This window comes from Bos indicus x Bos taurus, chromosome 8 (genome assembly GCF_003369695.1).
Source record: "Bos indicus x Bos taurus breed Angus x Brahman F1 hybrid chromosome 8, Bos_hybrid_MaternalHap_v2.0, whole genome shotgun sequence".
Classification (NCBI taxonomy): Eukaryota; Metazoa; Chordata; class Mammalia; order Artiodactyla; family Bovidae; genus Bos; species Bos indicus x Bos taurus.
Window position 1 is genome coordinate 106,560,463 of NC_040083.1, and position 12,124 is coordinate 106,572,586.

Genomic DNA, 12,124 nt, shown 5'->3' on the forward strand with positions numbered 1-12,124 from the left:
AAGGCCAGTTGCGCTGGAGCACTGAACCTCAGCCCTCAGCCAGGCAGGCTGAGCACGCGGCAGATGTTAAACAGCTATTCCCAGAGATGTCGGCCAAAAGGCCAAGGAGCTGGAGACCCTTTACTTTCTCCTCTGAAGCACAATTAGCTTGTCACAGCTGACAGATGATGGACGAGTATGCATCAGTCCAAGTGACACCGCAGAATCCATCTGACCTTCTGTTTATCATTCTGACCTCTCGTACTTAGCCAGCTCCTTCACTCCACCTGCTGGCAATCCCTTGCCTCCCGGCATGGTCTCTCCACCTTGCCCTCCCCATCACCGCCCCCCCAACTCCCTGAAGCCCCCTCCTGGGTTCCTGCTCACTCACCATCACAGAAATGTGGAGAATATGCATCTGCTCCTCTACGATCTCCGAGGGCTCCTGGAGCGTGGGGGCGGTGGCCTGGGCCAGCTGCCCGGGGCTGCTCGTGGACACGTGGAAGTACAGGGTGCCGTTCTCCAGCCACTGCTGCTGCCAGCGGACCAGCGAGATGTCCGCAGCTGTGCCCGACATCTCTGCAAGACAAGAGGCAAGGCACTGGGTGAGCGGCGGGCCTGGCCTCGGCACGCCGGGCAGGAGAGGAGCCACACGCATTCGGGAGCTCCAAAGGCATCTACCCTGTGCTGGATGCCTTTCCCAGCACCAAATCTATGAGCCAGAGCCACTCTGCTTCACACCTGAAACTATCACAACGTGGTTAATTGACTATACGCCAATACAAAGGGAAAAGCTAAAAAAATCCATGAGCCAGAGATTGTCACTTCCATTTACAGGCCAGTTAGCTTGTAGCATGGCTATCCCAGAATAACAGAGTGGCAGAAGCAGGATTTGAACCCAGGTCTGCCCGGTGCCCCTTCCATAGCACCATGCATGATAGCAGAACTCATTCCACTCCAAAGGTGGAAACAAGCTGAGCAAGAGGTGGAGAAGGTGTGCACGTCCTTCTGAGACCATGGAACCATAAGCAGGTGAAGGAAGGGCCTGAATGGGAAGAGGGGGAGCTCAGAGTGTGAACTCTTCAGAAGCTCAGCTGGAAATGCTCATGGCAGAAATGCAGAACCTCAGAGCTGGGAAGACCCCAAAGAACATTTGGCCCAGCTGAGGGGCTCAGGATCGTCCTCTACGGGAAAGGAGCTTAGCGAGTGGGTTGTTCTGAGCCATTTCTCCTGCTGCACTCAGCACAGCTCCACTCCCCTCCTCACACTGCGTAGGTAGTACTCTCAAACAAGGAAGTATGGGCACCAAGACTTCCATGGTTGAAAAATACTCGAAAACCCACTTCCCCACTCCAGTGATCTCATATAACCAAGGGGAAGTTAGGACTTTCTAGTCACTTGTAAGGTCACCTAAATTGAACTTCCTAACTCTCGCTTCTAGGCTGTTTTTCCCTCTGAAGATGCTTTGAAAATAAGAAATTTTACTTTAGCAGTACTTCCATTCAGTGTAATTGTACCAACATAGCTTCTTGATAAGAAGGGCAAGGACATATGGTACCAAAAGCCTTCTTTCACTGGAGTCTACAATCCTTCCATCGTGTGGTCTACTAAAGGGAGATGTCCCTGAAAATATTTTGAAGGACAAGGCCAATCAGCATGTCCTGTGAATAGAGAGGAAGGGTGATGGGGTTCTTGGAGAATTACCAGATCTTTCTTCAAATCAGTTACTGTAGGAAAGAGAAGCAATCAATCCATCCATAGATAAGTAGCCTTAATAGTGTATGAGGCTTGGACCTCTGGACCACGCTATGGAGCAGACCTAGAGACAACATTGCCCTAGCCCCCAGAGGCTTCCTGTTCACACACACACACACACACGTGAGCTTGAGGAGGACGTGTTAGACCTTCTTATCCAGCCAGCTCTCCCCAGTCCCCATGTCTGCTCACACTGAGCTAAAACCAGTCACCTTGAAGCAATGATACAATGATATCCGTTCACCAAATGCTACTGATTTATTCCTGCATCGTCCATCCCCCCGCCCCCATAGACTCTAACTCCTTCAGATTCACAATCAAGTCAGGGGAAGAGCATCTGCCACTTAATAAGTGCTATAAAAAGTTAGCTATTAATATTTATTATCATTATTATTATTAATAGGGACAGGATCTAATTCACCCTTCAGCTGCTTTAAAAAAAAAAAAAAACAACACTTGAGACATTCTTGATTGCCTGCTTTCTCTCCCACTCCTCATCCAGCCCATCAGGAGATCTTTCAAAAGGCACCTGAAATGCAGCACTTCCCAGCTCCTCTACTGTACCACCTGAGCCAAGACACCCTCCTTTCTTGCCTGGCTTACTGCAAAGGCTTCTTCTTAAAAAAAAAAAAAAAAACTTTGTTTATTTATATATGTATTTTTGGCTGCACTGGCCTGTGTTGCTGTGCATGGGCTTTCTCCAGTTGTGGCGAGCTGGGTTCACTCTCACGTTGCGGGGTGCAGGTTCCTTACTGAAGCGGCTTCTCTTGCTGCAGACCACGGGCTCTAGAGCACACGTGCTTCAGTGGTTGTGGCACAAGGACGAAGTTGCTCCATGACATGGGGGATCTTCCAGGACCAAGGATCGAACCGGTGGCCCCTGCACTGGCACGCAGACGCTCAACCACTGGACCACCAGGGAAGTCCCGCAAAGGACTCTTGACTTGACTCTCTTCTTCCACCCTGGCCTGTCTATTCTCAACCAGAAGCCAGAGGAATCCTGCCACAGCCTGAGTCAGCTCACGTCACTCATCCACTCTAAACCAATAGCCTCCTACCTCATCCCAAGCAAGGGCAAAGCAGCTGATACAGAGTGCGTTACTCATCCAAGGGAAAACCTGCCTGGGGTTCCCTTGCTGCACTCAGAGTGGAGCAGAGCTGGAGAGGGTCCCAGGAGTGCATCGGCTCCTAGAACTGAGAACCGAAGGACCCCAGAGCTCGCCTTGCAGCCCTGGGGAGCAGACTGGAGGCACAGTGCCTCATCTATGAGGCAGGTCTCTGCCCAGCACCTCCTCTCCCCTACCGCCAGCCTCAGCACCCGCGGACTTGGCAGCAGCTCCTCTGGCAGCCGGCCAGCTGGGCCAGGGCAACGTGAAGACACGATGGTGAATGGCCTTGCTTGGTGCCTTGCTCATTTTTCTCTTGGTGCATCAGAGCCAGAACCAGATGTCCAGGGAACCCAGGGACCGGGCTTTACCTCTGGAAATTGCTGTCTCTCATTAAGCAGCTCAAGAAAGAGGATCTGCCTACTGTTGGCTGGGTGGGCACTTACTGCACTCAGAGTCCCTGAAATGGCACCGGCAGGGAGCCCTGGGGGCAGCCACATCAGGCCAACACAGCCAGGTACAGAAGGAAGCAGAGGCAGTGTTGGAGAAGGCTTGCTGAAATCTGCACCTCTTACTCCTGGGGCTCATCTGGCCCGTGCCTGAAAGCCCATCACTAAAGCAGCTTGCCATCCCCATGTTCAGACTAGAACACAGAGGGTCACATGGGGTTAGGCGCTTGTTTACGGTCACTGGTGAACTGATACCCAGCTGGACCCAGTGGACTGCCAGTCCATGTCAGTTTCTACTGTGCCACTTGTTCTTACAGCGCCTTCCTTCTCCTTGACTAAATTAGCCCAAGGACCAAAACTAGACTGAGCTCTTTGTTTGCTACGGCGATGAGTGCACAGTCAGCAGACAGCAAACGTTAAACGATGATAACAGTGTGTGAAACACAGTAAATACTGAATCACAGAGAAGGGCTCCGGCCGTACACTATTACAAAGAAGAAAAAACCGCTGTTGGGCGGGGACAAGGGGCATGAAACCTCGGAGGGAAAACTGCCTTAGCGGAAGCAGAAGGTCTCAGTCATCCGTTCTCACGTTCATTTATTCACATGTTTCTTTGCTTAGTCATTCGACACACCTTACTGAGGACCTGCTCGATAGCAGGTGGCTTAGCAGCCTAGAATCTGGAGTGAAATGAGGCACAGGTTTGCCTTCAGGACACTCACAGTCCTTTAACAGCAGGAACTGTGACGCCGCCCTATGTCACTGCCCACGCACGTGCACATTCTCCTTTTAATGTGGCCTGGGAACCACGCAGTATCCTGCGCCACCGCCTACATCACTCCCTCAGCACGCTCGCCAGCCCTCAGGGCTTAAAACTGCTCCTCTTCCGCAGTGCATATGTACTTTCGGTCACGTCTCTCTAGAACTCTCCACCCAAACCTCGGAAGCTGCCTTCCTTCCAGTCTTTATCTCTCAGTCCAACCAGCACCTACTCAGAGAGGCCATGCTGCTCTTACCTCTTTGTGACCCCATGGACTACACAGTCCATGGGATTCTCCAGGCCAGAATACTAGAGTGGGTAGCCATTCCCTTCACCAGGGGATCTTCCCAACCCAGGGATTGAACCCACATCACCTGCATTGCAGGTGGATTCTTTACCAGCTAAGCTACCAGGGAAGCCCCTTACCTAAAGTACTCCTCTTCAAAACTACAATTTGAAAACATCCATGTACCCCTATGTTCATAGGAGCTCTATTCACAAAAGCCAAGACACGGAAGCAACATCAGTTCAGTTCAGTCGCTCAGTCGTGTCCGACTCTTTGCGACCCCATGAATGGCAGCACGCCAGGCCTCCCTGTCCATCACCAACTCCAGGAATTCACTCAAACTCACGTCCATCGAGTCGGTGATGCCATCCAGCCATCTCATCCTCTGTCGTCCCCTTCTCCTCCTGCCTCCAGTCCCTCCCAGCATCAGAGTCTTTTCCAATGAGTCAACTCTTCGCATGAGGTGGCCCAAGTACTGGAGTTTCAGCTTTAGCATCATTCCTTCCAAAGAACACCCAGGACTGAAGCAACATAAATGTCCATTAATAGATGAATGGATAAAGAAGATGTGGTATATGTATACACAATGGAATATTACTTAGCCATTCAAAGAAGAAAATGCCATGTGCAAAAATACGGATAAACCTAGAGATCATACTAAGTAAGGCAGACAAAGACAAATATCATATGATATCGCTTATACGTGGAATATAAAAAAAGGTACAAATGAATTTTTTTTTAATAGGACAGAAGGAGATCCACATATATAGAAAACAAACTTACGGTTCCCAAAGGGGAAAAGTGAGGGGAGGGATAAATTAGGAGTTTGGGATTAACATACACACACTACCATATACAAAAAGAGATAAATAACAAGGACCTACTGTATAGCACAGGGAACTATACCCAGCAGTCTGTAATAACCTATAAGGGAAGAGAGTCCGAAAATGTGTGTATAAACCGGAATCACTATGCTATAGGCCTGGAACTAACTCTACGCTGTAAATCAACTATACTTCAATGTTTTAAAGAAGATGATAAATTACTGCTCTCCATATACATCCACTCTCCACTATATCACCTTTACACACACTTTCCATGGAACTTATTACTATTAGAAATTTAGTCCATGTGTTTTCTTCAACATGCATTTAATACTTGTCTCTCCAGGATGCCTGGAACCTTATATATCTTATTCCTGTCATATTTTCAAGTACTTGAGCATATGTAAGAGCTCAATAAAAATCAGATTGCTGATAATGAACACACATACATGTACATACACTCATACACATATCCATAATAAGGTGATGAAAGTCGTGTCCAGTCTCACAAGGAAATTAAAAAGAAAGTAAAGGTCCATTGGGACTTGATCGTGGGACGGGACTCTCCTAGCTTTGAGACCAAGACCGTCTTCAAAATGTAGTGACAGGAGCATTGCGGAGGACAGGTATCTTGGTAGCCCTGGAAGGACAGGAAGAGGCAGAGAGAGGGGCTGGGTGGCTGGTGTCTCAGGGCGGCGAAGCCAAATGCGCAAGGAGGCAGGCAGAAGAATGTCAGGCTGGGAATGTGGTTCAGACACAGTTAAGGGCACTGAATGTTTGGCAACAGGGTATACAGTCTTTTAGCATGCAGCAGGCAATCAGTGGAGTGGACTTGATCTGAGAGCTGGTCCTGAGTCCATTAAAAACGGGTCAAAGAAACAGTAGCATAACTGAGGCTCGTTCTTGAAATTCCCTGCTGATTGATTTTCCAATTGCATTTTCCCTCTCCTCTTCCCCTGCTCCCTCCATATAAACATTTCATTGAAGTCTTTAAGTCATATTACAATCAAACTTAAAGCAAAAGGGGGACTAAACGCATTTGGTCGGGAACCAAGACGATTCCCATAAAGGCAGATTATGCTGACATGATGAATATAAAATGAAACAGCAGATATTAAAGTAGGAGAATGGTGCACCATGCCTTCCGGCGGTAGACTGACTCCAATGCCTGCCTCCCTCTCAGCCCAGCGAGCTTAGTTTTATATTGGAATCATAAAGAAACCCAGGGATTGCCTCTTCACCTTTCACTGTTCTCCCCACATGGGCTACAACTCGTGAAATATTCAACAGGCTCAAATCCCCTCTACCACCCGCTAAAGCCAAGTGAGAGGATCAGCCTTCATCAGTGATTCTGGAAAGACCTCTATCCTGTCTCAGCAGCCACGGATGCCTTTCAGCCTCCTGGAAAAGAAATAAAAAAATCCCGAAGGCGTGTTGTGGTTTTAATTGGCTTGTTCTTCCTAATCTATGGCACTCATTGTATTTTTATTTAATTCCTGAAGGTCATTATGAAAATAAGCAGCTCTTCTGATCACCAGCCATCTTGGTAACATCTCCCAAGTGGCTAACTAACCGGTCCTCAGATTCCACAGCACCAGCTGACCCTCCAGCAGATTATTCACAAAAGGCCAGAGAGCGCTTCTGATGAGTTTGCAAATGGTCTCTGTCTCGCTGGGGAGCAGGGTGATGGGGGGGGCGCGGTTTGAGGGGGCCAGACATTATGTGGGATGAACTCACTGCCTAGGCAGAGAGAACTGGTGAAGGTAGGGACACTGACTTCACGCACCCCTGCAATTAGCTGTTCCAGCCTCCATGGGCGGTCACTTCTCTGCAGTAAGACCTGCTGACTGGGCTTGGGAAGCAGACCTCAAGTACATGCCCCTCACTGTCATCTCTACAACGTCAGTCTCTACATTGTCACCTCTATGGTGGCTGCCTTATTGCCAACCTTTATCTAATCTCTCCTGTGGACTGCTTCAGGTGGCTCTGGGCCAGTCAGGGTCTCATCTGAAAAGAGCAGAAACATAAGCTGATCGAGATGTGTTTAATAATGTGATCATTTACAAAGGCTTTGCAAGTGACCTGGGCCTCCCTGGTGGCTCAGTCAGTAAAGAATCCGCCTATGAATGCAGGAGACCTGGGGTTTGATCCCTAGGTTGGGAAGATCTCCTGGAGAAGGGAAATGGCCACCCACTCCAGTATTCTTGCCTGGAGAACTCCATGGGCAGAAGACCCTGGCGGACTACAGGCCAGGAGGTCACAGAGTCAGACACAACTTGGGGACTAACAGAACACTAGCATTCTCAGAGAAACAGAAGCAACAGAACATAAACAAACATGTCGAAAGAGACTCATTATGAAGGGCTGGCTCACATGATGATGGAGGCTAAGAAGTCCCACAGTGCACCATATTCCAGCTGAAGACCCAGGAGAGCCAGTGGTATGGCTCCAGGTGAAACCCAAAGGCTTGAGAACTAGGAGAGTCAGAGGTGTAAGTACCAGTCTGAGCTAAAGGCCTGAGAACCAAGACGAGTAACGGCAGAGGGCAGGAGAAGATGGACGTCCTGGCTCAAGCAGAGCGCAAACCCAGCCTTCCGCCACCTTTTGGTTCTATTCGGCCCCAATGGGACTAGATGAGGCCCACCTGCACTCACAAAGGCTTTCTCCTTACTTAGTCCAACTATTTAAATGCTAATCTCTCCTAGAAACACCCTCAGAGACAAGCCCAGAAGTAATGTTTTGCCAGCACTGGAAATCCCTTAGCCCAGTCAAGTTGACAAATTAATCATCACAGGTAGGTTGAAGGTCAACCAATGATGAAGCTCCCCAGAGTTGGCAAAGCAAAGTGTTGTTACCATCCTAGGCCAGAGGGGGCAAAAGGAGGGTGGGTTATAAGACCCTAAAAGAGCCACAGCTGTAGGAAAGGGCCGCCAGGCAGCTGCTGCAACCTTCACGTAGCATAATCCAGGAAAATAACCCAAGTGCTGACAAGGCATGATCCAGCATGGAGGTCACGACTCAGCACTGAGGTCACCTACCTTCTAAAGTTAATCTCCTGCAAATGCCTAAATATGGGCCAAGCTCACACAAACACTCAAGGGCGCTCCACACAGGTGGGCTCCCCAAGGTACACAGCAGGGAGGAAAAGCATGGGGAGTGGATCATATGGAGACTTTGGGCAAATGGAGACTTCCTAGCAACCCCAACTGGTATCCTTGCCCCCAGGCTTCCTTCCTTCCAGCCATCCCGCAAGTGGCTACCAAGATTATATGCCTAATTTGTAAATGTGCTCATGCCATTTCTTTGCCAAAAACCATCCAATGGCTCTTGATTCCCATCAGGAGAAAACTAATTTCACCAGCCGGCCATCTGCATTTCTCCTCTGCCTTACCTTATTTCACACCTTTCTTTGCATTTATGTGTTAAATCTCATCAAATTCTTATGTGATCCTCCACATACACAATGTTGTTTCCTAATTCTACATCTTTGGGTAGCTTTTTCAGAGTTTGGGATAGCCTGTCCTACTGAACCCCATCCCTCACTCCAGAAGACTTCCTTGACCCCCATGGAACACCCTCTTTATGTTTCCATAAAGAGGAAATATTGCATGCTGCGTAAGATCACAGACTGGAGACCAACTGCTTGATTTTGAATTCCAGTTGCCCCGTGTTCAAGTTGTATGTCTTTGGAGAAGCTTTATAGCTTCTTCAAGCTTCAACTATCAAATCTGAATAACATCAATTAGTACCTGCTTCATAGGGTTGTTGTGAGAATTCAATGAGATGATACAAATAAACAAGCTTTTAACATTAAACTTGATCCTCAGTGAGCATTCTGCAGTTCCATTTCTTACACATTACTTCATATATACTGCTCTAGCATCTTATTTTAACATGGCATTTATCTATGTTAAAATGATCTGTTTATACAGCTGACTTCTCTCGCTGGACTTTGGTACAAGGACACACAACAGCTACATGAGTGTCCGTGTGACCAACACAGTGGCCAAATAGAAAGAAGAAGGTTAAGTCTTTGGTGAGCTGAACTGAGCTGCCCCATATCTGAATTCAGATGGACATTCCCAGAAGACAGAGAGAGGAAATGGCAACTCAGGATGTCAATGCCGGCTTAATTTCCAGGTAACTACTCTATAGAAATTTATTCAACATCTGGCTCAAGTTTAAGCACCCTGAAGAATGCAAATGAAGAGAAAGATAGACCTTTTAACTTTCAAGGGGCTTGCATTCTCATGGAAAGGCAGAGGAAGTTTATATAGAAAATATACAATCTTAAGATTCTGTTCAGGCATAAGTATATGCATATACAGCTGGAAAGAAGTACACTGGAACACCAAGAATGGGGGGATCAGAGGTGATTTTAATCGTTATGATTCATTTTTCTCTACGCTTTCTACATGGAATATATATTACCTCTGTAGCAGATGCAAATACATGCTCGCTTTAAAATTCATTTAGTCAACCAACCTTTTCTGAGATCTGGCGTTGAGGAAGTCTATCCTCAGGAGCTCAGTCCAAGGAACAGAAAAAGCATGCTATGAGTAGCTATAAATCAAAGCAGGAAGCTTAGAGCAGAGGCTACGACTTGTGGCAGAATCTAGAAAGTATTCAGAGAGGAGTCTTACAGGATGGACAAAATTTCAACTGGTGCCCAGGGAACAGGGGGAGTTTAGGACGGAGGAGTGGCACAGAGACAAGAAGGTGGGAAGGCTGCACACATGCAGCGGGAGGATGCCCGTAGAACATGCAGAATCTTATCACTGCAGAGGACACACAGAGACTGACACAGCATTCTGTAGAGAGGAGAGTGAAAACGGGGTTACTATCAGACTGATTATATTCTTTGCATCCAAAGATGGAGAAGCTCTATACAGTCAGTAAAAACAAGACCGGGAGCTGACTGTGGCTCAGATCATGGATCCTTATTGCCAAATTCAGACTTAAATTGAAGAAAGTACAGAAAACCACTAGACCATTCAGGTATGATCTAAATCAAATCCCTTATGATTATACAGTGGAAGTGAGAAATAGATTTAAGGGCCTAGATCTGATAGATAGAGTGCCTGATGAACTATGGACAGAGGTTCGTGACATTGTACAGGAGACAGGGATCAAGACCATCCCAATGGAAAAGAAATACAAAAAGGCTAAATAATTGTCTGAGGATGCCTTACAAATAGCTGAGGAAAGAAGAGAAGAAAAGGAGAAAAAGAAAGATATTCCCATCTGAATGCAGAGTTACAAAGAATAGCAAGGAGAGATAAGCACACTTTGCTCAGTGATCAGTGCAAAGAAATAGAGGAAAACAACAAAATGGGAAAGACTAGAGATCTCTTCAAGAAAATTAGAGATACCAAGGGAACATTTCATGCAAAGATAGGCTCGATAAAGGACAGAAATGGTATGGACCTAACAGAAGCAGAAGATATTAAGAAGAGGTGGCAAGAATACACTGGAGAACTGTACAAAAAAGAGCTTCAAGACACAGATAATCACAATGGTGTGATCACTGACCTAGAGCCAGACATCCTGGAATGTGAAGTCAAGTGGGCCTTAGAAAGCATCACTACGAACAAAGCTAGTGGAGGTGATGGAATTCCAGTTAAGCTATTTCACATCCTGAAAGATGATGCTGTGAAAGTGCTGCACTCAATATGCCAGCAAATTTGGAACTCAGCAGTGGCCACAAGAATGGAAAAGGTCAGTTTTCATTCCAATCCCAAAGAAAGGCAATGCCAAAGAATGCTAAACTACTGCACAATTGCACTCATCTCATGCGCCAGTAAAGTAATGCTCAAAATTCTCCAAGCCAGGTTTCAGCAATACATGAACTGTGAACTTCCAGATGTTCAAGCTGGTTTTAGAAAAGGCAGAGGAAACAGAGATCAAATTGCCAACATCTGCTGGATCATTGAAAAAGCAAGAGAGTTCCAGACAAACATCTATTTCTGCTTTATTGATTATGCCAAAGCCTTTGGCTATGTGGATCACAATAACCTGTGGAAAATTCTGAAAGAGATGGGAATACCAGACCACCTGACTTGCCTCTTGAGAAACCTGTATGCAGGTCAGGAAACAACAGTTAGAACTGGACATGGAACAACAGACTGGTTCCAAATAGGAAAAGGAGTTCGTCAAGGCTGTATATTGTTACCCTGCTTATTTAATTTATATGCAGAGTACATCATGAGAAATGCTGGGCTGGAAGAAGCACAAGCTGGAATCAAGATTGCTGGGAGAAATATCAATAACCTCAGATATGCAGAACCCTTATGGCAGAAAGTGAAGAGGAATTAAAAAGCCTCTTGATGAAAGTGAAAGAGGAGAGTGAAAAAGTTAGCTTAAAGCTCAACATTCAGAAAACAAAGATCATGGCATCCAGTCCCATCACTTCATGGGAAATAGATGGGGAAACAGTGGAAACAGTGTCAGACTTTAATTTTTTGGGCTCCAAAATCACTGCAGATGGTGACTGCAGCCATGAAATGAAAAGACGCTTACTCCTTGGAAGGAAAGTTATGACCAACCTAGATAGCATATTCAAAAGCAGAGCTATTACTTTGCCAACAAAGGTCTGTCTAGTCAAGACTATGGTTTTTCCAGTAGTCATGTATGGATGTGAGAGTTGGACTGTGAAGAAAGCTGAGCGCCAAAGAATTGATGCTTTTGAACTGTGGTGTTGGAGAAGACTCTTGAGAGTCCCTTGGACTGCAAGGAGGTCCAACCAGTCCATCCTAAAGGAGATCAGTCCAGGGTGTTCATTGGAAGGACTGATGCTGAAGCTGAAACTCCAATTCTTTGGCCACCTCATGCAAAGAGCTGACTCATTGGAGAAGACCCTAATGCTGGGAGGAATTGGGGGCAGGAGGAGAAGGGGACGACAGAGGATGAGATGGCTGGATGGCATCACCGACTCAATGGACATGAGTTTGGGTGAAGTCCAGGAG

General features: G+C 46.8%; 1 protein-coding gene across 3 annotated transcripts in view; it reads right to left on the reverse strand.

The window, feature by feature from the left end:
- The window catches only part of ASTN2 (astrotactin 2), a 1,048,656-nt gene that overhangs the window by 900,762 nt on the left and 135,770 nt on the right, over positions 1-12,124 (reverse strand). For all 3 annotated transcript variants that reach the window (XM_027550640.1, XM_027550639.1, XM_027550638.1), the window contains exon 2: positions 371-558. In XM_027550640.1, coding sequence (XP_027406441.1) covers positions 371-558 — 188 coding nt within the window. The remainder of the gene's footprint in view (positions 1-370; positions 559-12,124) is intronic.